This window comes from Carica papaya, chromosome 4 (assembly GCF_054855325.1).
Source record: "Carica papaya isolate Zhongbai chromosome 4, ASM5485532v1, whole genome shotgun sequence".
Taxonomy (NCBI): domain Eukaryota; kingdom Viridiplantae; phylum Streptophyta; class Magnoliopsida; order Brassicales; family Caricaceae; genus Carica; species Carica papaya.
The window spans coordinates 28,205,215-28,230,981 of record NC_142312.1 but is presented as its reverse complement, the minus strand read 5'-3'; the positions used below and the strand labels follow the sequence as shown (position 1 = coordinate 28,230,981).

General features: G+C 34.8%; 4 protein-coding genes and 1 pseudogene across 18 annotated transcripts; 2 read left to right on the top strand and 3 right to left on the bottom strand.

Annotated features, from left to right (window-relative positions):
* Window positions 1-1,365: 1,365 nt before the first annotated feature.
* On the bottom strand, window positions 1,366-6,632 carry LOC110820757 (Mitochondrial transcription termination factor family protein). Of its 7 annotated transcripts, XM_088218699.1 has the most exons (9): window positions 6,121-6,632; window positions 5,345-5,414; window positions 5,126-5,262; window positions 4,359-5,051; window positions 3,631-4,107; window positions 3,406-3,541; window positions 3,018-3,176; window positions 2,588-2,706; window positions 1,366-2,078 (listed from the first exon to the last, which is right to left on the bottom strand). In XM_088218699.1, the coding sequence occupies exons 1-5, from the start codon at window positions 6,427-6,429 to the stop codon at window positions 3,793-3,795; spliced, it is 1,524 nt and encodes a 507-aa protein (XP_088074825.1). In that variant the 5' UTR covers window positions 6,430-6,632; the 3' UTR covers window positions 1,366-2,078; window positions 2,588-2,706; window positions 3,018-3,176; window positions 3,406-3,541; window positions 3,631-3,792. The 7 variants fall into 7 exon arrangements, with proteins under 7 accessions (XP_088074825.1, XP_088074823.1, XP_088074824.1 ...); XM_088218697.1 differs by lacking the exon at window positions 3,018-3,176; XM_088218698.1 differs by lacking the exon at window positions 1,366-2,078 and having other exon boundaries at window positions 2,483-2,706.
* Window positions 6,633-6,687: 55 nt separating this feature from the next.
* LOC110820758 (uncharacterized) lies at window positions 6,688-7,785 on the top strand. Its single transcript, XM_022050336.2, has 4 exons — window positions 6,688-7,051; window positions 7,210-7,259; window positions 7,344-7,428; window positions 7,544-7,785. The coding sequence occupies exons 1-4, from the start codon at window positions 6,817-6,819 to the stop codon at window positions 7,588-7,590; spliced, it is 417 nt and encodes a 138-aa protein (XP_021906028.2). The 5' UTR covers window positions 6,688-6,816; the 3' UTR covers window positions 7,591-7,785.
* A 2,718-nt stretch (window positions 7,786-10,503) lies between these two features.
* On the top strand, window positions 10,504-13,904 carry LOC110820648 (scarecrow-like transcription factor PAT1 pseudogene; annotated as a pseudogene). Of its 4 annotated transcripts, none has more exons than XR_015818676.1 (2): window positions 10,504-10,638; window positions 11,848-13,904. The product of XR_015818676.1 is annotated as a scarecrow-like transcription factor PAT1 pseudogene, transcript variant X4 (transcript). The 4 variants fall into 4 exon arrangements; XR_015818673.1 differs by having other exon boundaries at window positions 10,506-10,665; XR_015818675.1 differs by lacking the exon at window positions 10,504-10,638 and adding an exon at window positions 10,672-10,844.
* An 818-nt stretch (window positions 13,905-14,722) lies between these two features.
* LOC110820649 (uncharacterized) lies at window positions 14,723-17,162 on the bottom strand. Its single transcript, XM_022050192.2, has 2 exons — window positions 16,764-17,162; window positions 14,723-15,401 (listed from the first exon to the last, which is right to left on the bottom strand). The coding sequence occupies exons 1-2, from the start codon at window positions 16,987-16,989 to the stop codon at window positions 14,773-14,775; spliced, it is 855 nt and encodes a 284-aa protein (XP_021905884.2). The 5' UTR covers window positions 16,990-17,162; the 3' UTR covers window positions 14,723-14,772.
* A 1,453-nt stretch (window positions 17,163-18,615) lies between these two features.
* Window positions 18,616-25,603, bottom strand: WRKY20 (WRKY family transcription factor family protein). 5 transcript variants are annotated; one of them, XM_088218686.1, is made up of 7 exons: window positions 25,153-25,603; window positions 23,474-23,617; window positions 22,923-22,974; window positions 22,434-22,817; window positions 22,172-22,328; window positions 21,930-22,088; window positions 18,616-19,464 (listed from the first exon to the last, which is right to left on the bottom strand). In XM_088218686.1, the coding sequence occupies exons 1-7, from the start codon at window positions 25,378-25,380 to the stop codon at window positions 18,972-18,974; spliced, it is 1,617 nt and encodes a 538-aa protein (XP_088074812.1). In that variant the 5' UTR covers window positions 25,381-25,603; the 3' UTR covers window positions 18,616-18,971. The 5 variants fall into 5 exon arrangements, with proteins under 5 accessions (XP_088074812.1, XP_088074813.1, XP_088074814.1 ...); XM_088218687.1 differs by having other exon boundaries at window positions 22,434-22,814; XM_088218688.1 differs by having other exon boundaries at window positions 21,930-22,085; window positions 22,434-22,814; window positions 25,153-25,599.
* Window positions 25,604-25,767: the final 164 nt, after the last annotated feature.

Below are 25,767 nucleotides of genomic sequence, written 5' to 3'. Positions count from 1 at the left end.
CACAAGGGCATTGAAGCTTTCATTTTATTATTAAAAAAAAAAAAATCACACATCAAGAAGTAAGAATTCCATAGATTTCTCATGTTTTCTTGTGGGTTTTCTTTGATTTTATTTAACTATTATTCCAAAGCTTGTCATTGGAGGAAGCAATTGAAGGTTTGACTGATTTCCCTAGGAAGACCAAAAAAATGGTTGAGCTTAAATTTAATATTTTATTTTCTTCCATCAAAACAAGGCAACCTGCCTAAAAAGACAATATATAATTCAATTAAAAGGTTCATTTCGTCTTTAACAAAAGATTTTAGAGAAGCTGATTTGATTTACTGAAATTACTAATTATTGAAAAAGAAAATACAGGGAAAGAGAACCTTGTCTTGTTACATTCATTATCTCTTTCTTTTCCTCGAACCATATGTTATCTGAAACAGGGGTCCACCTGCATATGCCTCCATTTCAAAACCAAAGATTTTTTCTTTTTTTCTGGGTAAACACCCAGCTCATGTACCAGCATTTTGATCCCGTGATTTCAGGAAAGTTGTCACTTTTCAGCTGAAAGAGACTTGGCAACTAAATGCATCATTTCATACTTTAAAAAAATTCTCTCCCAAAAACAGGCTGAGTCTCCCCGCAAGCTTTTTTCATCAGTTTAAGGGAGTCTGAATTGACAGGAAAATTAGCAATCTGGCAAGCTTTTTGGTTGCCTATGGTGAACAACAGAAGGTTTAAGTTCTGATATGAAGTTCAATAATTGTCTCTTTTTAATAGAAGTTCGAATCCAGAAGTCTTAAGATTACCCTAATATGGAATCATCAACTTTCTTCAAACATTTCCAAGAAATCAACGGGAACTTTTGGTACTTGCGAATATGAAACTTCTATTTTTATTAAAACTCAGACAATCATAAATTTTTCAGTTAGAAACTAAAGAACCTTCTCAATGAGAGTTTGAAGTACCATGGATAGTAGTCTCTCAGCATCATAATACTTCTTGTAACATTTTGTATTCTATTCACTTTTGGACATTCAAGGGAAAACTACAGAGAGAATAAGCTTTATTCACAACTGAGAACAAAATACAAAAGGGCACCAGAATTTAGCTCTGAAATGCCAGTTTGTTCGCATACAGATAATGAAAGAAGTAGAAGATTTTCCCATTTGAACCATTGAAGTCACTGGCCACTAACTACCAAGTAAATGCAAACCAGATTGAGAGATTATGACACAAGGAGTCAAAGATATACAACTTGAAAATGACCCATCCTCAGTTGTTTTCAAGGGGAGCTTTCTGCCAACTCATGTCCACAGAATATCTATCTAACAAATTGATAACACATTTTAAACTATAAATTTAATGCACATAATGATATAGTAAACATCTTAAACAACACATGAGAAAATAAACAGTAAAACTAGGATAATCATACACTGATTAGTTCCGACTCCATTAATGACCTGTAATTATTGTTAGAATTTTCTAATTTTTATAAAATACGAGATTATTGATTATTAAACTTCAATTTACCATAACAAAAAATATTATGAGTGTTTCTTACCCGGATCGATGTTTCGAAATGTCATACTATTCACTACATCTCCTCATAAGTCCCGATTTTTCTGAATTTTTCCGATAGAAATTTAAATACTTGCCACGAACTTAAAAATACCCAAAAACTCCAAAACCAGTGTTAAAAATCTTTTTTGACAAATTTTAGAATTCTGACATGGCGATGCCAGTGTGCTTTGGCGCCGGCTCCACCGCCCATGGTAGCGGTCTAAAATGTCAGTTATTGGATTCCAACTCCGTCTAAAATTCCTGACATACTATGATTTGATTAGAACAAACAGTCATTTCTAGTATCTTGCATCTATTATTGGTAATAGACACCATTCAACAGAAGAATCATTTGCTAATAGATGCTGTTGGACAGATGGGTCTCAAAGTCAAGATTGCAAATCTTTGCTGGTAGAAAACTTCCTGCCATGAGCTCAGGGGATAAAACTCAGCTTCTATTTGATTGCCAATCTATCCAGGTAGACAAAAAGAAAAGTCTGGAGCTGTATAACACTTAGCAGTAGGTCCTACCAAAAGAAGATAATCATGAGACAGCTGAAAATTTACAAAACAAGTTGCAAAGCTATCAAGTAAATAATGTATTTTGAAAATAACCTAAGTCGTTTTCTCAGAAATTCCTCACTTGATATTAGTGCAGATAGTTGTAAATCACCTAATAGAATTGGTTATCTTATCATCTTTGGAGTATCAGTGATATTCCATCTTCTGTCAACTGATTTATTATCTAGACAGAAGAGATACTTCTGTATACTCAGGAAAATTTGTTGCACTGTTTAAATGCAAGAACTACTAAAGCTTGATCCAGAGCTTGTATGTCAATTAGCATAGTGACAAGCACTTTGGCAACAAGCTAATAATGCATGGCTAGGTCATCTAAGTTATGAAACTAAAATATATATATTTTTCTGGAGAAAGTAAAAACCTTTAATGCTTATCATTAAGAAGTAAAGATATCAGGTGTTGAGAAGCATTACAGAGAGAAGAGGGTGGGGGGAGTACAAGGAGAAAAGTTTACATGTATGAAAGAGGAAAAACAGAAAACGTATACGATATCCATATGTGTAGAAAATCCAAGGCACATATATGTCTCTCCTTCAAACTTTCTTCTGGACAAATTACAGTTAGCAGAGAAACCTGCAATGTGTACTGGCAATCATCAAAAGATTTATCATACTAAAAAAATGATTGAATACACAAGTAAAGGATCTCAAGAAAGAAGATTTGTTACTAAACACTCTGTATCATACTATAAGAAATCACAGCTTTAAAATATATCTATCAGCTCATTCATAAAGTATGGAATTCCAGGTTTAGTTATCTGCCTGGAGGGTAGAAAAAGGCTTATTAAACTTAATATCTGGATATGGGGGCTGTTCAATGCTCCAATAAGTTGCATCTTAAAAGTGAGAGAATCATGAATGAGGTTTACAAATTTGTAATCCCACCTGTTTTATTGTGGTTCATATTCAAAGGGCCTGCTTGTTGCAAAGCTCACAGTAGAAGGGCATGGCTCGGAGCAGACACTTAGAATTCTGGTCAGATATTTTGGGCCTAGGGCCTTTTCTTATAGGGGCATTCTCATAAATTTCTTTCTTTTCCTTCACCTACATAAAGGAAAATCCTAGTCGTAATATTTACTTCTTTGTAGTCAAAACAGGTGGCTATAAAGAGTAGGTACACTGCTGAATCATGTTAAATTCTATGCTTTCTTTCTCTTTCACAATTTTACTTCAATATGTTTGTGTTGCATAGGCATTTTCTCTACACAACCTGCTGTGTATATCCTTTGTTCTTAATCACAAAAAGAATCTTGTTCATTGACAGATAACTTACCTTGAGTTTTGCAGGCTTACTCTTAGTGCCTTTTCCTGCCAATCCCCAGTACTTAGTAAAAAGAACGGCAGCTATGCTGCAATGATTCAAGACCGTGATCGTCAAATATGAGCACAAAACTGGAGCAATCTGCACGCTACCATCAAATACCATGTCATTAGACCATGCATAAAGAGTTGAAAGTGAAAAAATAAACAATTTAAGTTTTGCTCCAAGCTAAGGTACCAGAGGTTTATAGTCATTTGGAAATGTGCGTTCATCCAAGAACCTTCCAAGAAGTTAGACTACCAGCTACAAGTATTGCTGAGCCTGAGTCTGGAAGAGGAAACCCCGTGCTATTCCAGTTGTGTAAATAAAAGTGAAGTACAAACCCAGAGCATGTGTACATCATTTTTTCTCATATTTCTTTGCAAAATCTTTGAGCAGCAACCTCTGCCGAAATGCCAAATATTTGTCTACACTAGTTTGAGCCCACTGCTGACAGAAGCTTTCATCATTTGGAATTAATGAACTCAGAGGAAATGGGCCTTTTGGGGCTTTCTTTAAAGCAACCAAGAAACGGTGTCGAGGGCGGATTCTCTGATCTAAAGACAAGCTTAGGTACATGGGATATTTAGTCAAGGAATGAACCTCATTATTAAGTTCATGAATCAAGTACATGTACTTCGGCTTTAGATTCTCCTCCAGTGATAGAGACAACACCTACAAAGGATTAAATTTTCCCCCAAAAAATTTAGGAAAGGAGTGCTTTTGGCATATAAAACATAATTAAACATCATCTGAAACTAAACGAGATTTTTAAGTGAACTATAAGTTAAGGGTTCTTCATATGCCAATGTTCTAGATGAGAATAAATTTTTTCACACTCAATGCAAGCAAAGACAGACACGGGCAACCACACACAGATTCTTTACAAAAGGGAAATGAATACCAAGCACTCATAGTACACTGACCTGAGTAAGGCTAGTCAGGACCTTCAAGATGTCAGCATTGCGCATCCCTATGCTCCTTAGAAAATTAATCCTAGGCAGTAAGCCATCCTCAATGCTGTAATGCAGAAGCTGAGGATGTTTTCTTACCATCTTCACTATGCTGTCTCTGGGTGCTCCCAACTCCTTGGCAAGAAACATATATCGAGTATTCCATGATATATCAATCCGTTGAACAAGAATCTGAGGGCTCAGTTGCACAACTTTACCTATATCATTTTCCTTAATACCCACCTCCTCAATCAAGTATCTAACTGTGGGCTTCAGTGAATTCTCGAGACTATAGGAAAATAAAGATGGAGCATAAGCAATAACCTGTCCTATTTTGGAACTTGGGATACCCAAACCCATTAGAAATGAGATATGGGCTTTTAAATTCTTCTCCACAGTATATTGCAGGATTTGTGGTTGCCTCAAAAGTATTCTTTTGACATCCCTGTGCTTGACACCAACACTTAACAAGTAGTCCAACCTTTCCTGTGCGGAACATACATTGATTTGAACGGAAGGCATGTGCCTCTCATACATTTGAATAAAGTGTGACTCCTTAAGCCCAAATGTGCTTAAATAATCAAGAAGCGGATAAGATTTCTTATCCAAATCGATTTCTTCTGATAGTCGTGCATATCTGTCCTCTTTAGATTGTCTTGTCATCAGCTGCAATCAAAGAAAAGTAATAAGCTCCTCGGCACCAATATTATCCTTCATAGTAAATTTGAGAAGCAAAATACCTTTGCTCCACCATTTACTCCCCAGGAACCAAAACTGTTCTTGTCATTTTCAGCATCCACTTCTTCTTCATCATTTCCCTTGTGACTAGATTTTAGTGACTTCACACCCCATCCTTTCTCTGGTTGTCTTTTATTGCCTGCATATACAAATATTATCTTTACCAATCTTCCTATGGAAAAATTAATATTTGGTATATCTTTTTAAGGCTTATGACCTACCCTTTCTTCCCTTCTGTAATTTAACTTTCTTTCCATTAACACTGTACCCATCAGTTTCTGCAAAGTCATCCTGGAGAAATATTATCGAATGAAACCAAAAGCATTTGAGAAATAAAAGGAAAATTAATAGTACATGTCATATCCTCCTAAGAGCCCACTAGCATGCACATAGATAACCAGTTAGCTCATTGAGGTTAGTCATTACTAAACATAAACATATCAACAGCAAGAACTTACTCAAAGAGACTAATCTGGCAGCCGGAGATTAAGATGAACGAATATAAGCAAATGTTAGTGGACCACAAAGAATTCAAGCCTTACACTTCTTCAACCACATGCCAATTCAAAGTCTAATTCGGAAAAGCTATCTATAAACTATTTAAAGCCGTAAAAAGCATTTCCAACCAGAGCATAAGTGCTTCTGTCCCTTACAGAAATTAAATCCAGCTTTCAATACACCAATAAAACAAGCAAAATTTAGCTAGAAACACCTAAAATTATACATTTCATATCATTTTCGCAGATAAAAGAGCTCAAGTTCTTGGCTTCATAATCATTACACCAAGGTGGAAGTAATTTCCACTTCAAAAATGGGTAAACAAGCTACATGTAAGCTAACCAATCAACCATCTTTACAGTTTAAAAAAAAAAAAAAAAAAAAAAGTGCCAAGATTCTTACTTCCAAAATGCAATCCGACTACTTTCAGTCATTATCAGAAGAAAACTATACGCGAAAAATTGCTCTGCTTAAAATAAAACAAACAGATAAAACTCACATCGAATGGCCAATCTTCCGCCACGTCACCATCATCATCTTCCTCTTCCTCCTCTTCATTTTCTTCATCGCTGTCGTACGGAGATAAAATTTGACCGTACGGAGACTTCTTGTTGGGCTTGAGAATTTTGGGATTGGAGTGAGTAGACGAAACAATGAACCCACCGTTCGTTTTAGCTCTCCGCTTAGCGATTGGTCTCTCGATGAGAGAACTTACAGTGAAGTGATACTGGCAGAGAACTCGACCAGAAAGAGAAGAAGAGTAAGAGCGAAGGGTTGAATTTAAAGGACAGAGAGAGAAAGCTCCCATTTTTTTCGACAAAACAGAGAAGGAAAAAGAGAGAGAGAGAATATACCCAAAAACCCTAATACAGAATATCTGATCCCTTTTGTAGCCATTAGCGTCACAATCCAACCTACTAATCTTCCTGGTTTAACTCGAGTTTAAAGATTACGGACAACCGACAACCGAACCGCTGCGTCTGCTTTGTTTTGTCCAAACGACGTCGTCTGCGGTTTAAAGCCTGTTTGGTTCCTCGCCAACTCGCTTTCAGACAAAAATTCTATTTATTACAACGTTTTTATACGAAGCCAAACAGTTCTTGAAATCTTATCCATAAGAATATTTTGTGGTTGGCGCGAACCCGACCCGATTTAAACGGGTTATTTAGGATGAGAAATCTGGTGGCATTTTTCAATGGAGGCTTTACTCTCTTCTTCGTCTTTATCGCTCAAAATTCCGAGCTCAACAGAGAACAGACTCGCCGGGCACTCAAAATCAACGGCTAACGTTACATCTCACAGGAGATGGAATTCGTTGATCAGGAATCAACGGCTGGCAACCAGGATTGCAACGGTTGATAATCTTCCGACGACTGCAGCAGATCCGGCGCAGGTTCAGATAAGTTGGCAAATAATCGTTGGAGCTGTGGGTATGTTTGGATAATTCAATTCAATTCAACATCAAATTATTATCACATTATTTTAAATTAAATGTGAATTAATAAATGGTTTATATAAAATAAAAATATAGGCTTAAAAGTTGGTACCATTACTGGATGAGTTGAAAATTGTTATGAAATTTGTGCAGCTGGGGTTACACCCTTCGTGGTGGCAGGAATTGAATTTAGCAAAAGAATAGTAAGTATATATTTGTTCAAATATAATATAATTATTAGTTAGTGAAAATATAATTATGGGTGGTGTGGATAATGAAAATGGCAGATGGCACAAAGAAGGTGTGAAACCTGTGGAGGGTCAGGACTTGTTTTAATGAACAACGAAGAATATGTCAGATGCCCTGGTTGTGGTAATTTTCTTATTCTTAATTTTAGCAAATTAAAAATTACTAATTTGATGCTAATTTATGATTAGGATAATCTAAAATCAAATTAAATTAATTAATTAATTCTTTAATTTGGCAGGTGGATTTTTACCTTGGCAATCATGGAAACGATTCTTTTCTGGTTAACTTTTGGAAATTCCATGTTTCTTTTTTTATGTAATAAATTTTAATAATTTGAATTAGTTCTTTTTAACCCTAAATTTTTGAAATTGAATCATCTCTCTCTCCTCCATCTCTGTTAGTATAAACTACCTGTACTTTTTCAAGATGTGGGTAAACTATTCTCTCTACTGTAATTAATAAATTTACCCTTCCCCTCTACTCTCATTTCCACCTTTAGCATTTTCACTCTCTAATATACATTGTCTAAAGAAGTTAGTAGCAACAAGACAGAGTGAGAATTGCAAAGGAGATACAACTAGTTCATGCCAATGGATGTGGAAGAGAGATCGGCGAATAAGAATATAACGATAGAGAGAGAGAGAGAGAGATTTAATTTTAAAAATTTTGTGAATCAAATTTTTATTAGATTAGAACAGCTTATAAATTTTAATATTTTAAAATTCTGTCACATTAAATGTTACGTCATCATATACGTGATATGTTATGTAGATAATAACTCAACTAAAATGTGATATATATATATATCAAATTTAAAACTACATAGTATTTTTACGAATAATGTTAGTATGTATCAGTAGACAAAACTAAATTAATTATTTTTTTTTAAAAAAAAAGTATTTTTTTATGACGTAAATATGACGATTCAATGATTCATTTTTGACGCAACGTCACTCAATTCATTCAAGCAGTCAAACCAACCTAATCCCGTTCAACACTCTGGAAAACAGGTTTCATAGTTTATTCTACACTACGCTTTGAACTTTCAATTCATTATGTATACATACACACACACATCCATACATCTTTTTCATAAAGAGCTTTGTGGTTGGCGTACCTTTTTGCGTTGCAGAAAATTTTGACTTGTAAAAACAAGAGTTTATTGTCTTCTTCCATGAAATGACTAATTTTGTGCTGATAATTATATTTGCTTGTAAAGATTTTGTTTTGATTTCTGGGTTTGATTCTTTACCACAAAAGTTTTCTGGGTTTTGAAAGTCATTGGTGAAGATTTTAATTTCGATAAATATATATATATATATATATATATTGGATGACTCTTTACGGTGTATGATTTTAAAGTTGATGTTTACAAGTTATGATTATGATTGTGATTTACAAATTACGAGTAAACGTGTACTTCATTTCTTTTTCCTTTCTCAGTCTCAATTGTTTTCATGGGTAATACAATTTTTGTTCTTTTCATTATTCATTATTGGAATATAAGATATTAAATTAAATATGACAAAATAATTATACTCAACATATATAAGTAAATAATTACCTTGCAACATTAGCGTATATATATTAATATATATATATAATTATACACAGAAAACACATATTAATGCATTCATATCAATTCCTTATTAAGATTTTGTGTATTTCCACATCTTATTACAAGTGCTTGTAAGTTGTGGGATGTATTGAATTTTACATTTCGCATATTCTTATTAATAATTTGTGTTAATTACTTTATTTATTTATAATTAATGTATATATATTATTTAATTAATTAAATATTTAAATTTTCATTCAAAAGGTAAAGAATAATTTTTTTTTTTTTGTTTTACGTGATTTCATTTATTTATGGACCCAAAATTTAATAATTTTTGTTGTATTTTATTACAATTTCATTATTTTTATTATATTTTTTATAATCGTTTGTTAATCGACGTATATTTTAATCAAAGTCAATTATTATAATTAACAAATTCCGACGAAGAAATTGGGATTAATTTATTATTAGAGTTAGAATGTGTTATTCATGGTAAAAATTATTTTAAAATAACATAATAAAATTCCACAGGAGAGGATAAAAAAAGTTGAATAATCTTTTAAAAACAAAAACCTAAAGACAAAGACAAAGACATGTCAATTTATTGCTGAATTTGATGGTCAAACATGGAAGTAACACGTGCCTCCATGGTCGGCAGCAATGGAAATTAATGTTGGTTTGCACATAAAGTGTAACTAACTACTTACAACTAATATCTATTAAATGATGTCATTAATTAGAATAATTAAAAGAATTTATTCAATATATACATACATATATATATATATATTTATTTATTTCAAGTGCACAAAGTAATTTTGTATTTAAAGTATTTGGAAGAAGAATTAATTAATGGGGTACAGCATTTTATGTGGGAGAAGAGAAATTTCAATTGAGCAATCAAAAAGTAGACAGAATAAAATCACAGACATATATATATATATATATATATTTTATTTTTTACAAAAGGAATTGAAAAGTTGAATTCCTCCTCCTTCAAAGCTCAACCGCGTGGACCCATTTCCATCTTCTTCTATTTAATTCTCTATCACCAATACAAAAAGACCAAACTACCCTTCAACCTATACGTATATAATAATATAATAAATATATGCATACTTGATTACCAGTAGGTTTATAGCTTTCAAGAATTTTTTAATTAATGTCAAACGTAAGTCCGTATACTTGATGACTGTACTTGTTTTAGGAAACTTGAACATTCATTTGCTGCATATTCTATACCTAATCTAAGACTTATGGTGCTATTCAATATTTTGTTAGATTTCAACAACTCAACCCAAATTTTAATATGATTGGATTGTTAAGGTTCTTGCTTAGAGGTGCATATAAATTGACAATAAGAAATTTCATTTTCTACATGCACTGAATTCATTTGGGGTCTTCTTAAATATGTTAAAAGATCTATATATATATATTTGTATGTAGGATGATTTGCTGACTACTTTAAGATTGTTGGAGACATAAAGATGCTGCGGATATTTTTGTCATCAATTATTTTAGTAAAGAAGAAAAAAGATAAGAGATTTTTGTTTTGAAAAATGCAAAGAAGGTGATGGTAATAAATTGGATTTGGTCAGCTCATATGTCATGGTGGCAGGAACGTAATTTCTAAGCTGACGGGGGGTTTTTCTTGGAAAGAAATTGTTATAAGATGTCAATGATCCCCCATGGAGACTGGATCATGTGCTCACAATTGCAGTAAAGCAAAGAGCTTTGGACTTTTACACTGCAACTTTTTGGGAGCATCAACTCGGGTAAAGCTTCAACCTGAAAATAACAAGGTGTGTCTAGAAAAACTCATCGTAGAATATTAGAGGGCATGCTTGTTTGAGTAGATTAAGTGATGGGTCTTCATTGGATTTGTTGTTGACGGGCTTGATTTAAGCTGATTTTTCTCATTAAATGAACTCTCTCTTTCAGAAAAAAAGTTGCAATTCTTGTATGGTTCATGAAGACGCAGGTGGGTCTAATGTGAAAGTACTGTGTTTTTGTGGTTCAACTTTGTGGGTGATCATTGGTGGGTTTTGGTTTATGGTAGTGAATGAATTTAGTGAAGAAAAGTTTAGCTTATGTCATGTGGGTGTTGAGATTTTGGTCGGTGGGTAATTGCAAAATTGGTGAAAATATGGACAGGGGATGAGTCTGTGTTGGTTGAGAACAGAGTGTATGAAGGATGAATATCCATTAATATAGCTTCATGCACTTGCCCCTTTTCTAGTTACTCTTCTTCAAAGCTCTTATGGTTTTTGTTGGGAATATCTTGAACTGGAATTCTAGGGTTTACATGTTTATCTTGTGTCTGTTATTGCTTTGAATTGAAAGTTTCTCTGACTTCATTATACAAAGTTTTGAGCCTCATGGATGGCAAAGGGTACCATAACACTCATATTTGGAGCAGTGAGAAAATTCTTAAGTTCAATTTGGTTGATGTTATGATTTATGGCACATGGGATTTGGAGTAAATCAGTGGAAGTCTACTGACTGAGATTGGGTGGCATCTTAATGCTTTTCTTTGTTCTTAATTGAACTGCCACCAGAGTCTTCAATATCTTGTGTAAGATGCCCTTAACTGATATATTGCAATAATCTGTGGTTCTCTCCATGACTTTCATCTGGGCAATAGAGATGTAGGTGGTTTTAGGATGACTAGTTTCCTGGCTCCTATGTTCTGTCCTGTTTTCTATGTATTAAAGAGGTACCGGGTATTATACGTATGATTTATAAGCATTGCCGTTTTTTATGCTGAAACATTAATTTGGATCAGAGGTTTTATTTGTAAACTGAGATAATTAATTTATGCAAGTAGAGTTGATAGTTGTCATGCAAAGTCTGGTAGATGTTCAATCTGTTTATTTTTTCTGCAAGTTGATAGTTGTCATAAAACATTCACTAGAAGTTCAATATGCTTATTTTTCTGCATTTTCTGCATATGAAATTGAGGATTTTGTTGGTCTTCTGTGCAGTACAAGTTCTAATTAGTTATAGAAGCCAAGCAGCATTGGCATCATATTTTGGAAAATCCTGATGAGCTACAGTAGTTAGAATAACAAAGGTTGGAACAACTGAGTGGTCCGTTAAGACAGAACATTTTGCAAGAAAAATTTGTTGGTACGTCTTCAAGCTGTTGGTTTTCATTGTTTGCAACAGATCTAAGAATTGGTGTTACGTGCTATTACACAATGCAAACATCTCAGAAAAATAGAATCTCAGATGGGTCTATTAAGTTGTTTAACCAGCATGTGAAAGAAGTGGAGAGGTATATCTGGCCTTTGACTCAAAACAAAGACCATCAGACAAGCTCAGATGATGGCAGCAATGGAGTGCACAATTCCACTCAGACTTTTCAGCAGTACTGCACGCTTGAATCATCCTCTGGTTACACTGCTCACAATTCACCTTCCACTGCCAGTTTCTCACCTGAGAGAAGTCAAATTTCACAGCCAAATTCTCAATCTTACCAGTCAGAACCACACCATTCTCCTTATAATGTGTACAGCTCGCCAGTAAGTGGATCTTGTGTTACAGATAACGAGAGCAACCTGAGGCACATTCTAAGAGAATTAGAAACTGCTATGCTAGGACCTGATTTAGATAATTTTGATATAGGTCTGGCAGCATCTCCAGGACCTGACACAAACTCATTTGAGGTTGAGAAGTGGAATATGATGGAGATTATCTCTAGAGGGGACTTGAAAGAAGTACTTTATGCTTGTGCGAAGGCTATTGAAAATAATGATATGATCATGACTGAATGGTTGATGACGGAGTTACGAAAGATGGTGTCAGTTTTTGGTGAGCCAGTTCAACGTCTGGGAGCCTACATGTTGGAAGGGCTTGTTGCAAGACTGGCATCTTCAGGAAGTTCTATTTACAAAGCCCTCAAATGCAAAGAGCCTTCTAGTGTTGAACTCCTTTCCTATATGCATTTACTATACGAAGTTTGCCCATACTTTAAGTTTGGGTATTTGTCTGCAAATGGAGCTATTGCTGAAGCTGTGAAGAATGAAAGCAATGTGCATATAATTGATTTCCAAATTGCACAAGGGACTCAATGGATTACCCTAATCCAGGCTCTTGCTTCTCGCCCTGGAGGGCCTCCCCGGCTTCGAATTACAGGCATTGATGATTCAACATCAGCTTATGCCCGGGCTGGAGGACTTGAATTGGTGGGGCTTAGACTATCAAGACTTGCTGAGTCATGCAAGGTGCCCTTTGAATTCCATTCGGCTGCAATTTCTGGCACTGAGGTTCAACTTGAAGATCTTGGAGTTCAACCTGGTGAAGCAATTGCTGTAAACTTCGCATTGATGCTGCACCATATGCCCGATGAAAGTGTAGGCACCCAAAATCACCGGGACAGGCTGTTGAGGATGGTAAAGGGTTTGTCTCCCAAGGTGGTAACTCTTGTTGAGGAAGAAGCCAATACTAATACTGCTCTGTTCTTGCCCCGTTTCATGGAAACAATGAACCACTATTTACCCATCTTTGAATCGATGGATGTTTCCCTCCCAAGGGAGCACAAGGAGCGCATAAGTGTTGAACAGCACTGTCTGGCCCGGGAAATTGTGAATGTTATAGCATGTGAAGGGGCTGAGAGAGTGGAGCGGCACGAATACCTTGGCAAGTGGCATGCTCGGTTTCTTATGGCTGGCTTTACTCCCCATCCATTGAGCCATTATGTGAATGCTACGATTAAAATGCTGCTGGAAAACTACTCTGAGAAGTACACACTTGAAGAGAGAGATGGAGCTCTCTTCCTTGGCTGGAATAATCAACCTCTCATCACTTCCTGTGCGTGGAGATAACTGTTCGAGATGCTGTTAGATGCATTCTGCAAATTCTTGGACAAGAGCCCAAGTTAGAATCATTCTGCAAATCTTAAATGTAATTCTCTTTCTTAATTAGTTTAACTGCATTACAAATGTCGTAAGATCGTGATCATGTAGAAATGAATCAGTTTTCTTTCCATTGTACAAGTAGTTGATTCGGGAAGTAATTTTCAAGGACTGTTAGTCGATAATCTTGCTGGGTGCATTAGATGTTATTGATCATTACTAGTGTGATACACCTATGTAAATTGCAGAAGATCTTCTACATGTACAGATACAATCTCAGGTGAAGATCTTAAGATCTTTGATGTAATCAAAATTTTCCGGCAATTAATCCTCCAAACTAGTGCAACTCTTCGTCTATTATTCACTTGTTGAACAGCACCCTTATCTTCACATATTTCCTTGCTGCATCTATTATTCACTTGTTGAACAGCACCCTTATCTTCACATATTTCCTTGCTGCATCTATTCAGTCTAATCCCATTCCTCTCCGTGTATTCTTTGTGAAATTTGAATCATATTGTCCTGCAGATCGTCAAGTTGGATTCTTACAGAGCTCAGAAAATTCATCTATTCTCCTGCAACGGTCGGTAATTAGTAGTGCCAGAGCAGCAGCATCTCATTTTCGTCCACTCTGTCTCTTGGAGGATTTATTGGTTCTAGCTTTCTTCTTCACTCCTGTTTTTTCCCAAACCTTTTGAGAACTTCCATCGAGTTAGCTACTCACTGCCAATAATCATAGGTTCGATAACTTCTACAAATGAACCACTGATACTTATCGTATAAAGATGACAACTTTCCGCCTCCATTCCTTACTAATGGCTACTTAACCGTTGTGTCGTTTTATATAAACCCCCTGTCGCCCCTTGGGTACACATGACAAAATACCATGACTAGAAAGAAGGTTAATTTGGTTTGAAATATTATATATCTCTAGTTCTAATGTCATGTTAAATAATCAAGTCGTCAATGTAAGTAGTATGCAATTAAAATTTTCTACAGTAAATTACAGAATAAATATATATATATATATATGCGCGAATGTATACATACATGTTAGGTGAAAACTACAATAAAGCAAGGAAGAACAGCACATGGATTTCTGACAATCAAGCATTTTTTGTTTGAATCAAGCCCTTGAAATCCTAGTGAATCCCAGTCTGATATTCCATACTTTCTATCAACTGTGTCACTCAGTACCCTTCCAGCAATTGTCCTGCAAACCACGACTGCTCTTCTCATCATCTTCTTCTTCTTCGCTTTCTTCAACCCACCCACATTGTACTCACTCATCTCCTGGCTGCTTCTGTTCAATATAATCCCATTCTTCCTAGCACTTTCCATGTCGAATTTTGACTGAATTGTCCTGCAGAGCCGGCAATCGGGATTCCTGCAGGGGTCCCAGACTTTCATTTTTGGTACTCTTTGGTGGCAGCAAGCGATTGTTGTGCCATAGAAGAGCAACATCTCGTTCCCATCAACCGCGCTTCTTGGATGTCTCTTTGGTTCTTCATTGGCTTTCTTCACCACTTTTTCCCGGTGTTTTTCGAATCTTTCAACCACGTCTATTGAATTTTTAACTCGTAGGACGTGTTCGATCTTCCCTGGTGGCTTCGAGGGATCAATTGACGATCTTTGGAAGATCATTTGGACAATGTTTCTTGCTGGATCCTCAACTCCAAGCTCTGTTTGCAGGTCATTTTCAATAAACATGATTATGGGTTCTAATATAAATCTGCTATTAAGTTTTCTTGTCAGGTTGCTAAAATAGAAAATTTCGAAGTTTTGTCAGCTGCCCAAAAAAAGTATGAATTGATATTTGGTTTCTGGGTGGTCTACGTGGAAGAACACTGTCTTTATGTACGCAATCTAAGCATATCTAACACCCAGAAACCTGTCATGTTTTATTCCCAATCATCTATTGCATCACTTACTTTTCTGGGATGTTCTTATTCTCTCAAATTTTTGTTCTATATGGTTTTTAAAACTAAATTATTAAAGGACATAATTATGTTTAAGAAACATGGAAGTTTACAATATTTGATATATTTGCTGAGCAACTTTTTTCTTATATCATATGTTTTTGGATTAGAATCAAACTTTTTTCTTACATTTCTGAATTAAGATATGATCATTAACGTAACCCTAATTAATACGAGGACTCCCAAAATCAAAATCGACTCAACCCGAATACTATTTTAATTAAACCTTGATGTTTTTAATTTTTTAAAAGCAAATTTTGCTTCTTTAAAAAGTTAATAATGCAAGTAAGTTTTTAAAGCAGACAAATTTATGTTTTCAAATTGAAATTTTTTAAAAAGTAATGAAAAATTTAATAACCAAAAACAAATTATATTAAAAGAATAAAACAACCCAAAAAACTTTAAGAAACAAAAATATAATCTTGAGCATAGTTGGACTAAAATTAGATATAGTTATAGTCTAATTTGACTCTCTTTTAACATGTTAAGAACATATTTTAAAACTTAATCGGACTTACAACGAATTCAACTCCGAGTTCAACCTTGTTTCAGATCATCAACTTGACATTAGAAACAAATAGTTTTTTTGTATCAACTTTTTGTCCTTCAAATTCTACTTTATATTGAAGGAAAATCAAAGACATTTACATAGTTGAAAAAGTTAACTTTGTATTCTTTTTCCTCTCATTTGACAAGAAGCAATCTCAAACAAAGGAGAAGAAACCAAAAATTCTTTCTCGCTTACACCCCTCATTATGATTATATACCTTCTCTCGCTATCATTCAAATAGTAAAATTGATAAGACAAAAAAACCAAACTTTCAACACCAAAAAAAGTTTAATAAGGCTAAGAAATTTGTAGTTAAAAGGGTTAATTTTTTTTCATTTTAAAAAAGTGATTCTTGAAACAGATTTAAGCAAAGGTAACGTTTGTCATGACCATGAAACTTATGTAGTGGTGTTTGGTTACTTAGAATCTTGCTCCCAGAAAAAAAATGATGGTGGTGTTTGGTTAATTAGAAAAAAGAGAGAAAAGAAAGAAGTAATTCCAGAACAAGGACTCACCATAGAACTGTGTTCTTGGATAGTTTGGCCTGAAAAGCACTTTGCAGAATACTGGCTTTCCCATTTGACGAACAACCTCATGACTACTCTCCATCTTTTCCTTCTCTGGTTTGCAGCTGCAGCTCTTTTTCTTGCCATTATCATTTCCAACCGGCCTATGAATCACATTACTTCGCTTGCTTACACAGTTCACATTCTCCTTCAAAGACACCCACATAGATTGCATCTCTCTCCCTCTCTATCTCTCTCTTTGTGCCACTCTTACAGTGAACTAGTCTGTAGGCAGTTTAGCTATCTGGGTCCTAAATACAATCATTTTTTTTTCAATTTTACTACGTGTCTTGTTACTATCAGTACTAATTTTTAGATTATTTATCAAGTTAAAAAAAATCTTAAATCTTTAATTAACTTTAATAAGTTACTGTAAGATTATAAATATTACCGACTCAATAATTTCGTAGGTTAATTCATAACTACTATACGAATGTGGAGATAGAATTGACATAAGTACTAATAAATTTAATAACCTGATATACGGCAAATATGGGTAGATTTTTCGTTCTTTTCTTTTTGTTTAGTAGTATTGACTGAACTAATTTTCGTACATTAAGACAAAATTTTTAATTTCATTTTATCAAAAACATATTATTTTACCTTCAATAATACAAAAGAAATGAAAGTTGAATGGGATATCCTTATAGTAGCCCAAGATTTTTGTTTGAGATGTTGGGTATTACTGTAATCAGCTACTGAGATGAAGTATGGTTACTGGTATATATACATGTAAGTATAGGAGATGTTTATTTGAAACATGAGGAAAGAAGGGTAGGATCCAGAGAGATACCTTTGGACCACAAGTAGTGAAAGACAAAGGTGTGAAATTAAGGAGTTTTGCAAGTTATCTAGGGTGCATTAAAAATGGTTGCAGTAGCCTTAAGAAGCTCCAAAAACTGCAATTACTTGTGTTTACAGTACAAGACAAAGACAGACTGCAGAGGACACTCATTTCTTCAATAACTTTCCCTGTTTGGTATTTTTCTATAAACCTCCAAGCAACACTATAATGGGGATGGTGTTCCTGCAATATTATTTATCATTATTTTAGATGCAATCCATAACCTACAAAAAAATCAATTTAGACACGTTACAAGGTCACATACTCAATGATAAAGTCTCACTAATATGATAAGCTTAAACAATTGCATCTTAAAATTATTGAACAGTTTATAAGTAATTTCAGTGCTTTATAGTTTGTTGTTGCAATATAAGAAAAGACAAACATATAATTTAACAAATATCAATATGAAAAATAGATCTTTCTGATATCAGAAATAAATCTTTTTATAAATCTGATTTAAAAAATATATATATATTTGTATATTAAAAATTTGACAAAACACAAATCTCATATGTAAGAAATTATTGCCTCCAATATAAATAAGACCTGAGCCATAAAATTACAAATAGTACTACTTGATCATTAGCAATAGGGTGTCAGAACTACAATCCAATAGAAGCAGAGGCAGAGCTGTGTTTTCTGGGTACCATTTTAATTATCCTTACCATGATTTTTAAACCCTCACAATGACTTTTTGGCTCTTTGCAAGAAGGAAAATTTACTGCATCTTGGGAGGGAAAATTTAGAAGAATCATGGTGAATTTTTGGCATAGTAATCACAAACCATTACTGTCTAGTAAAATTATATATGTATATATATATATATGTTCAGCATTTTATAGTAATTCAATAATTTTATAGATAGTGATTACTTAAATAACAATTTATAGTAATCAGATAATTCATACCCTCCAGAAAATGAACATGGTACAATGCCAAAAGCCTCGGCAGAAATCTTAAAAAAGAGTAGTGGATTGCCGGACTTTTTTCCTTGAGTACATATTTCTTACAGATTCCATTTCAACAACTCCCCGTAGTAAATACAGTACTCTTATCTCAGAAGAAAGTGTACCTGTATCAGTTTAATCTTTGTACAACCAGACAATGATACAAACAAGTGACACAAGGTGATTCCTGAGGCAGTTAATACAAAGGTTAGCTCTCTCACACTATGCTATCATATATATATATATATATATGTATGTATAACAACTCAATTCCAAATTTAACATTCTAGCCTGTCTTGTGCCGGCATGAGTTCAAGGAAAAAAGCAAACAGAAATTTTATCTTTGCCCGTTACATCAACAAATCAAGGACCCGAAAGTATTCTTCCCATGTTTGGTGGATACGGGTAAGAAGAATGGTTTAACGGTTGAAGTTCAACACTTCGAACTTCAGTTTGAGGTTCCCGAGACATATGGGAATTCAGGCCACTGTTTACAACACCATAATAGGATGCGAGTGGAACTGCTGGAACTAATCTGAAACTGGCAGCAGTATTTGCCCGTGTTTGGCCTTGGATAAGCTCAGCATGCACTTGCTGCTGCTCGCTCAATCTATTATCATTTCCAGAACTGATACCAACACCAAGATCAAGGCTGATTGCATCGTTTTCTTCAGGTCTGAGCCTTGAAGCCCCATTGAGAGCCACTCCAGAAGTGTCATGGCTACTAGTCCTTGCTGTAGGCACATCATGATTATGCTTCCCCTCGTATGTGGTTATAACTGCTTTTGGATCATGTGATGCCCTCTCCACATGTTTTCTTACCGGGCAGCCAGCATTTGTGCATTTGTAGTAGCTCCTGCACAAAGTGTGAGCATGATATGAAACCATAATGCAGTGAAGGATAGATTGTCACAAAGAACAATAAATTAAATACTCGAGTCAGTAAGCAAAGACATTATGGAAGAGGACCACGGTCAGAGATATTCTTGGTTCTCAAAACAAATTGTTCAGTACTCATGGGAACTATATGTGTGTATGTACATATAACATTCAAGTAAATATCCAAATCATTTAAATCCACTTCTTTCCAGGTTTCAAAAAAATATTTTCTGAAAACAAATAAAAAACATGTTTAATTTGAGTAATACCAGGAAGAATTTGTTACTCACGAATTTCAAGAAACTGTCTATATATACTAATACATGTAAAATTCAAGTTAAACACTCTGTTGTTTGATTCCAGGAAGTGTTTCCAGGTTTCAAAAAACATAATATATTTTTCTGAAAACAAATCAAGAACATGTCCAGTTTGATTAAAATAAAGACTGTTTTGTAGTGCTAGAACATTTTCCTTCCAATTTAGAAAACATTTGAAAACCATCTTCTTTTCTTAGAAATAGAAAACTGATAACAATTTTCCGAAACTAAAAGAGTCCGTAGACAAACAGTTACAAAGGCTCATCTAACAGAGAGCTGCAAGCTTGATAGATCATGATCAACCTACAAGATCCAACTATGAACAGAATAAGTAGCAGAAGTCTTGTCATATTTAAACAAAATATTGAATCTACGTTGATCAGGCTGTCATCAGCAACAGAACAGTAGGATGAGCCAAGAGCAAGTCTGGCTTCTCAGGCAAATTGTGGGCCAATTATTACCAAAGTGAGAGCAACTAAGCAATGTAATCCTTGAAATGCTAATCAAAAGACTGCATGGGGTAAAATGACCCATAAATATCCATAAATATCTATTTCTTCAGTTGTCTTTTCTTATATATAATGCCTATTATGTTTACTACCAACTGGAAACGAAGCACACGAAAATGAAATTTGCCACTTATACATTGCGTTGAAGTTGCAAGATAATGCTACTGTGCAAGGGTCTCTGCTCAAGGTTGGTATTAATTTTAGCTTGAGCAACACATTTAATGAATTGTACACTAAAAATGATCAATTTAAACCGGAAGAAAGATAATTAATTTATGCTAAATGTATATTTCCATAATGTTCACAAACGAAGGAAACAAGGAAATTAGATAAAATGAATACTTCGTTGGCAACATAATTAAATCAATTAGGAATTGTTTATGAAGCACGATGATTCTACATAATCATATACCAAAACAGTAGCCAGAATCATAAGTTATATACTTTAGTGGTAACAATTCGTCTTATCTGTGTCTAAATGGTGTCCTATCAACGTAAGGTACTAATAATTCTACATTCAAAACCCAAACTCAGACGGTAAACTACCTGTTTCATAATTTTTAAACTCAAATCTAACTGACTTCTGAACAAATTAAATTGATTTCCCCAAAAAAAAAAGACTAACCTCTTTAAAGACGTGCCTCAACAGTTAACTGCATGTTAATTAACCCAAACTTTTTAATACGTTCAACCTATTTAAAAATAATTAATATGTTTTATCAAACCCAAATCATAACTAACACTTTTAATATGCCACTTATTTAAAAAATAATACTATGATTATCTTATATTTACAATAATCCCAGAAATACAACCATTACATTTAATTCAAAACTAAAAGATTTAAGCAATATACATACAAACACAGTAAAATGTTAATATAATTATTTTTATCTTTATCCTTCTCAAAAAAGCAAATTTTACCATTATCAAAATAATAAAAGGCTTATTGAGAACTAAATATAAGAGAAAATGCCAAATCTTGCATGACCAGTTTAACATATTTAACATGTTTATGTGGTAAAATGGTTTAATCTTGTGTAAACAGTTTAAGTAGTTCCTGAACTGTTTAAACACAATTGTTATCATGTCCAAAAAGGCTTGACCCATTTTAAAAATTATGTCTACATATAAAATTAGCACGTCAAATAGATGGACAGAAGTCCTAAATTCATTAACCCAAACTAGAAAGAACAAAAAAAAAAAAAAAGTATTCTTACCCCTAAAGTTTGATAAGTTTCAACTACTCCTTAGTCATTTCACTTATTAAATAGTCCTAACCTCTTTTTGTTTCACTTATTTACAATAGAATGCACCATATAAACTGAAAACTCGGTCAATCCATATTTTGACAGGTAATGCAAGCATATCCTCTGAAATCTTTTAGACCTAATTATATATAAGCTCAACGTTACATTATCTGAATTTCCCATTTCCATAACAGACTGTCTATGATATAAGACTGGAGGAACCAATTAATATATTCAGGGAAAAAAATAAAACGAACTAATGCAGGTCATAATTCACAAGTACTAGAAAAGATTGAAGTTACAAGTTAAAATATCAGAGGAGACAATTTTTAAGTATAAGCCTTGATCAGTAATGTTGGTACACACCTTGGATTAGGGTTACCTCTAACCACTTTCTGCCCATACTTGCGCCAACGGTAGCCATCATCCAATATGTCGACCTCACTTAGAGTTTGAACAACAACACGTGGTTCCCGGATTGGTTTAACCACAGGAGTGACTTCAATGCCACCATCCATCTTCCTGCTTAATATAATTTGACAATTCATAGCTTAAGAAATATACACAATGTCTAGGAAATAACTACACCGCTAGTTGAACTATGATACCTCCGCTTTGAAAATGGATCTTCTTCATCAAACTCATCATTGATCCTGTTCAGTACTGCACCTTCTCCATTTTCGTCATTTGCTGCACCAGGCGATAAGTCAGGGGTACCATTTGGCTCACCTGTGTGAGAAACTTGACCATACATGCTGGACTTGTCTATAAAGCAAAACATAGAGCAAAATGAAAGAAAAGGTGGCATCAGTTGTTATGTTGGGAAAAGAAAATGACAAACAAATCTCATCTTGAGGTTTCTTCCTTTACCGTCTCGGCCAGCTAAAGATGAGGCTTTGTCAGATCTTTCTTCTTGGTTGGACATGATCATACCAGCAGAATATCGGCGGCTAGGTTGAGGCTTAGGGTGATCATGTGTACCCTTATAGATTATCTCTGTGATCTGACCATCATGAGAGCGCTCAAATAGTTTTTTCACTTCACAATTAGGATGTGTACACTTGTAATAACTGCGAGGAAATTCACTTCCTTTAACATGTTTCTGTCCATATTTTCTCCAGTTATAACCATCATCTGATGGCATTGAGTGTGTATTTCCTCTATTATCAGACTGTATTGCCAGGACCCCAGCGTTAGGATGCCCTTGTTGATTGAGTTCATCTGAATCAACTTCAGGTGGAGCGCCAGTTCCTGCTGTAGCCACATGAATTGGAGCTGATAATCTCAATTCATTTGAAGAGACAGTCGTCTCACCTTTAACTGAGTGTGATGATACAAAAGACAGATTCTGGCACTGACCTTGGACATGTACAGTTTGCTCACTTCTCTGGTGGTTAAAATCTGCAGGAGCCTTGAAATCAATGAAAATCTTTAGAGAGCCATACCCAATCAGTAGCAAGAAGTATTAGTAGCAAATAACCACAGATAATTTATATTTCAGAGAAAAAAAAAAGGAAAAATGGGCAATTCTGTTGATAAGATGCCTTATCTGTTTCCTTCTAATGAATCTGAATGTAAATGTTATTATAAAAAAAAGATCCCTACAAGCAACAGCAGTGCGAACACGGAAGTAACACATGGTCATCAAACTCCAAAATCATTATCCAAAAAATTTACAACACAAATATATGAATGGGACACTGGTAAGAGGAAAAAGTGACCGAGTTAGCCTAAATATCAATATACTGACAGTGCAAAGAATCTAATCCGCTGGTTGGCTAACTATTATCATTACGAAGTTTAAATATAGTTTCACCAAAAACAGGATCCAGCACAGTCACCTATCCACAGTTGTTTAAAATTTGACCCACAGAAAAGTCATGAGTGTAAGTATTTTGGCAGGAAGTTACCATATTTGATTTGGGAGGGGGCCTAAACTCAAAGCTGCTGGACTTTCTCTCCTCAAAGCTAGTCGCCAAATATGAACTGGAACCAACAGAGGCATGTGGCATTTGAGGCTTAGTCAAGGAACCGGTAGTGGGGGATGGCTCTGCCTGCAAGACCAAGAAAAAAACATACAAGGTTATTGATTCATGATCTTTCCCTTTCAACCACATGAGACCGGCAGAGAGAAAATTCTTATCTTAAACTAGTACAAAAACAAAGAAATAAAATATTAGGATATTAAGATCCAGTAATTATGAAAGCCTGTTACTCAAAAAGAAAAAAAAAAATTTTGCAAGCTCAGAAACCTCCAAGAGAGGATGAACAACTGTCCTTATAAACGTCAACAATAAAGGAAAACCAAACTCATGAAATCATCTGAGGAAAGCAAGCCAATTGTAGAAACCTCGGGAACAGAAAAAGAAATTCTAAGAAATAGGAAGAAAGAAGGAAAGATTCTACAGCAAGGCCACTCAAAAGAGGTAAAAGCAAAAGACCTTTGTTTGTCATCAAATGTTTTCATTCTAGGAAAGTGACATTTATCTGTCTCAACAAAGCTCACACCCTAAATCTTATGCTTCACGGTAAGTCTGCCAAGAGAACATTCGCCCTAAAATTGGAGGCAAACACATCTTATCTCTTATGAGTGACGACCTACATACTTCTCATCAGCAGTTTTTGCTTCTGTGATTGTGACAAATTTTAACCATTATTAGTCCACTCATCCTCACAGATGCATTTATTCTATATTCCACAAACACAAATGGAAAGTTGATTGTATACCCAACAAGACCTCATAACAAATAGTAGAGGAAAAGCACAAGAAGCGACAAGAAGGAGGAAGATCCATTGTGTGAAAAAACAACACTGAGCAATAAAAAAGATGGAAAAGTTCAAGCAGGGCTGTAGAGAACAAAGCGATATTCCATAGAACAATCTAAACGGGCATGGACGTGCCAATGCAGATTATTGTAATAGCAGGCATCAGAATCTTAAACAAGGGCCCGCAACATCAGCACCACCCAGATATAAAATGAAATTTTATGGAGACGAAATATAGATATACTAACGAATTTCGAATTATTTCCTTGAGGAAAAACAAAAGCATCTTTTGTCAAATTAAAAACCCAAATCACATCATTGGAAGACTCCACAGCATTCTCCTTAAAGATACCAGAAAACCAGCAGAAACAAAACGACATGAAGCTCTACATTACATGGTCATTCTGGTTGCTAGAAGAAATTAAAACAAACCCACAAAGGTCAATAGGGAAAATAAAAAACAAACTTGGAAATTTGCGTTGATGAATTTCTCTTCCAAGCAAGATAATAAAAGCTGGTTAGCAACTTAGCTAAATAGAAAACAGAACTAAAGAAGATTAAAGTACAGAAAAGTTCAAATTACAATGACTTAGCATGCCACTTTAATTTGGTTTACTTTCTTTAGACCCATCAATGGATCTTTCCTTGAGATTTCAAACTTTTCTTTTCTACCCAACCAAACAGCAAAATTTGAAAGGAAAACTCCATTGCTTCCAACGTCACTTCCATTTTCCTCACACTCTCAAAGGCAAAAAAAAAAAAAAAAAAAAAAAAAAAAAAAAAAGAAAAATGGAAACCAAGGATCCCAGAAGCCCAACTCTACCTTGACGTTGGAAAGTAAAACAGGAGACTCCAAAAACGACGTCGGACTCAGACCAGGAGGGATCGTGATGCAAGATGACCTCGAGATCGGCAACTTCGCCGGCGACATGAGCTTGTACCTGGCGCCGCCAGCTCCAGTTCCGTCGAAACCAGCCGGCTTTTGCGCCGGATCGCCCGTGTCCGACATGCGGAGTTGGAGCTGCTGGGGAGCGGAAACGTGGTCATCCATTGAAACAGAGAGAGAGAGAGGGAGAGGGAGAAATAGCGATAGTGGTTTGCGAGAGTGTGAATGGAAGAAAGAAAGAAAGAAAGAGACAAAGGAGGGAGGAAGGTGGAGTCAAAAAGAGGAGAAGGTTTTATAAGAGGAGGAAGGAAGGGTAAAAGGGTAAACAGGAAGAGTGAGAGGGGAGTGTGCAGGAAGGGGTGGGGGAGTGCAAGGAGGTTGTGTGTGTTAGTGAAGATTGTCAGAGAGGAGAGAAAGAGAGAGAAGTTGACTTGTTGCATTGGATCTGGGTCTGCCGTTTTTGTCATTTCCCTGTCATTTTATTATTTTCTTAAATTAAAATTCCACTTTAATTATAAATAAATAATTTTTTTCCAAATTTATAAATTTTAT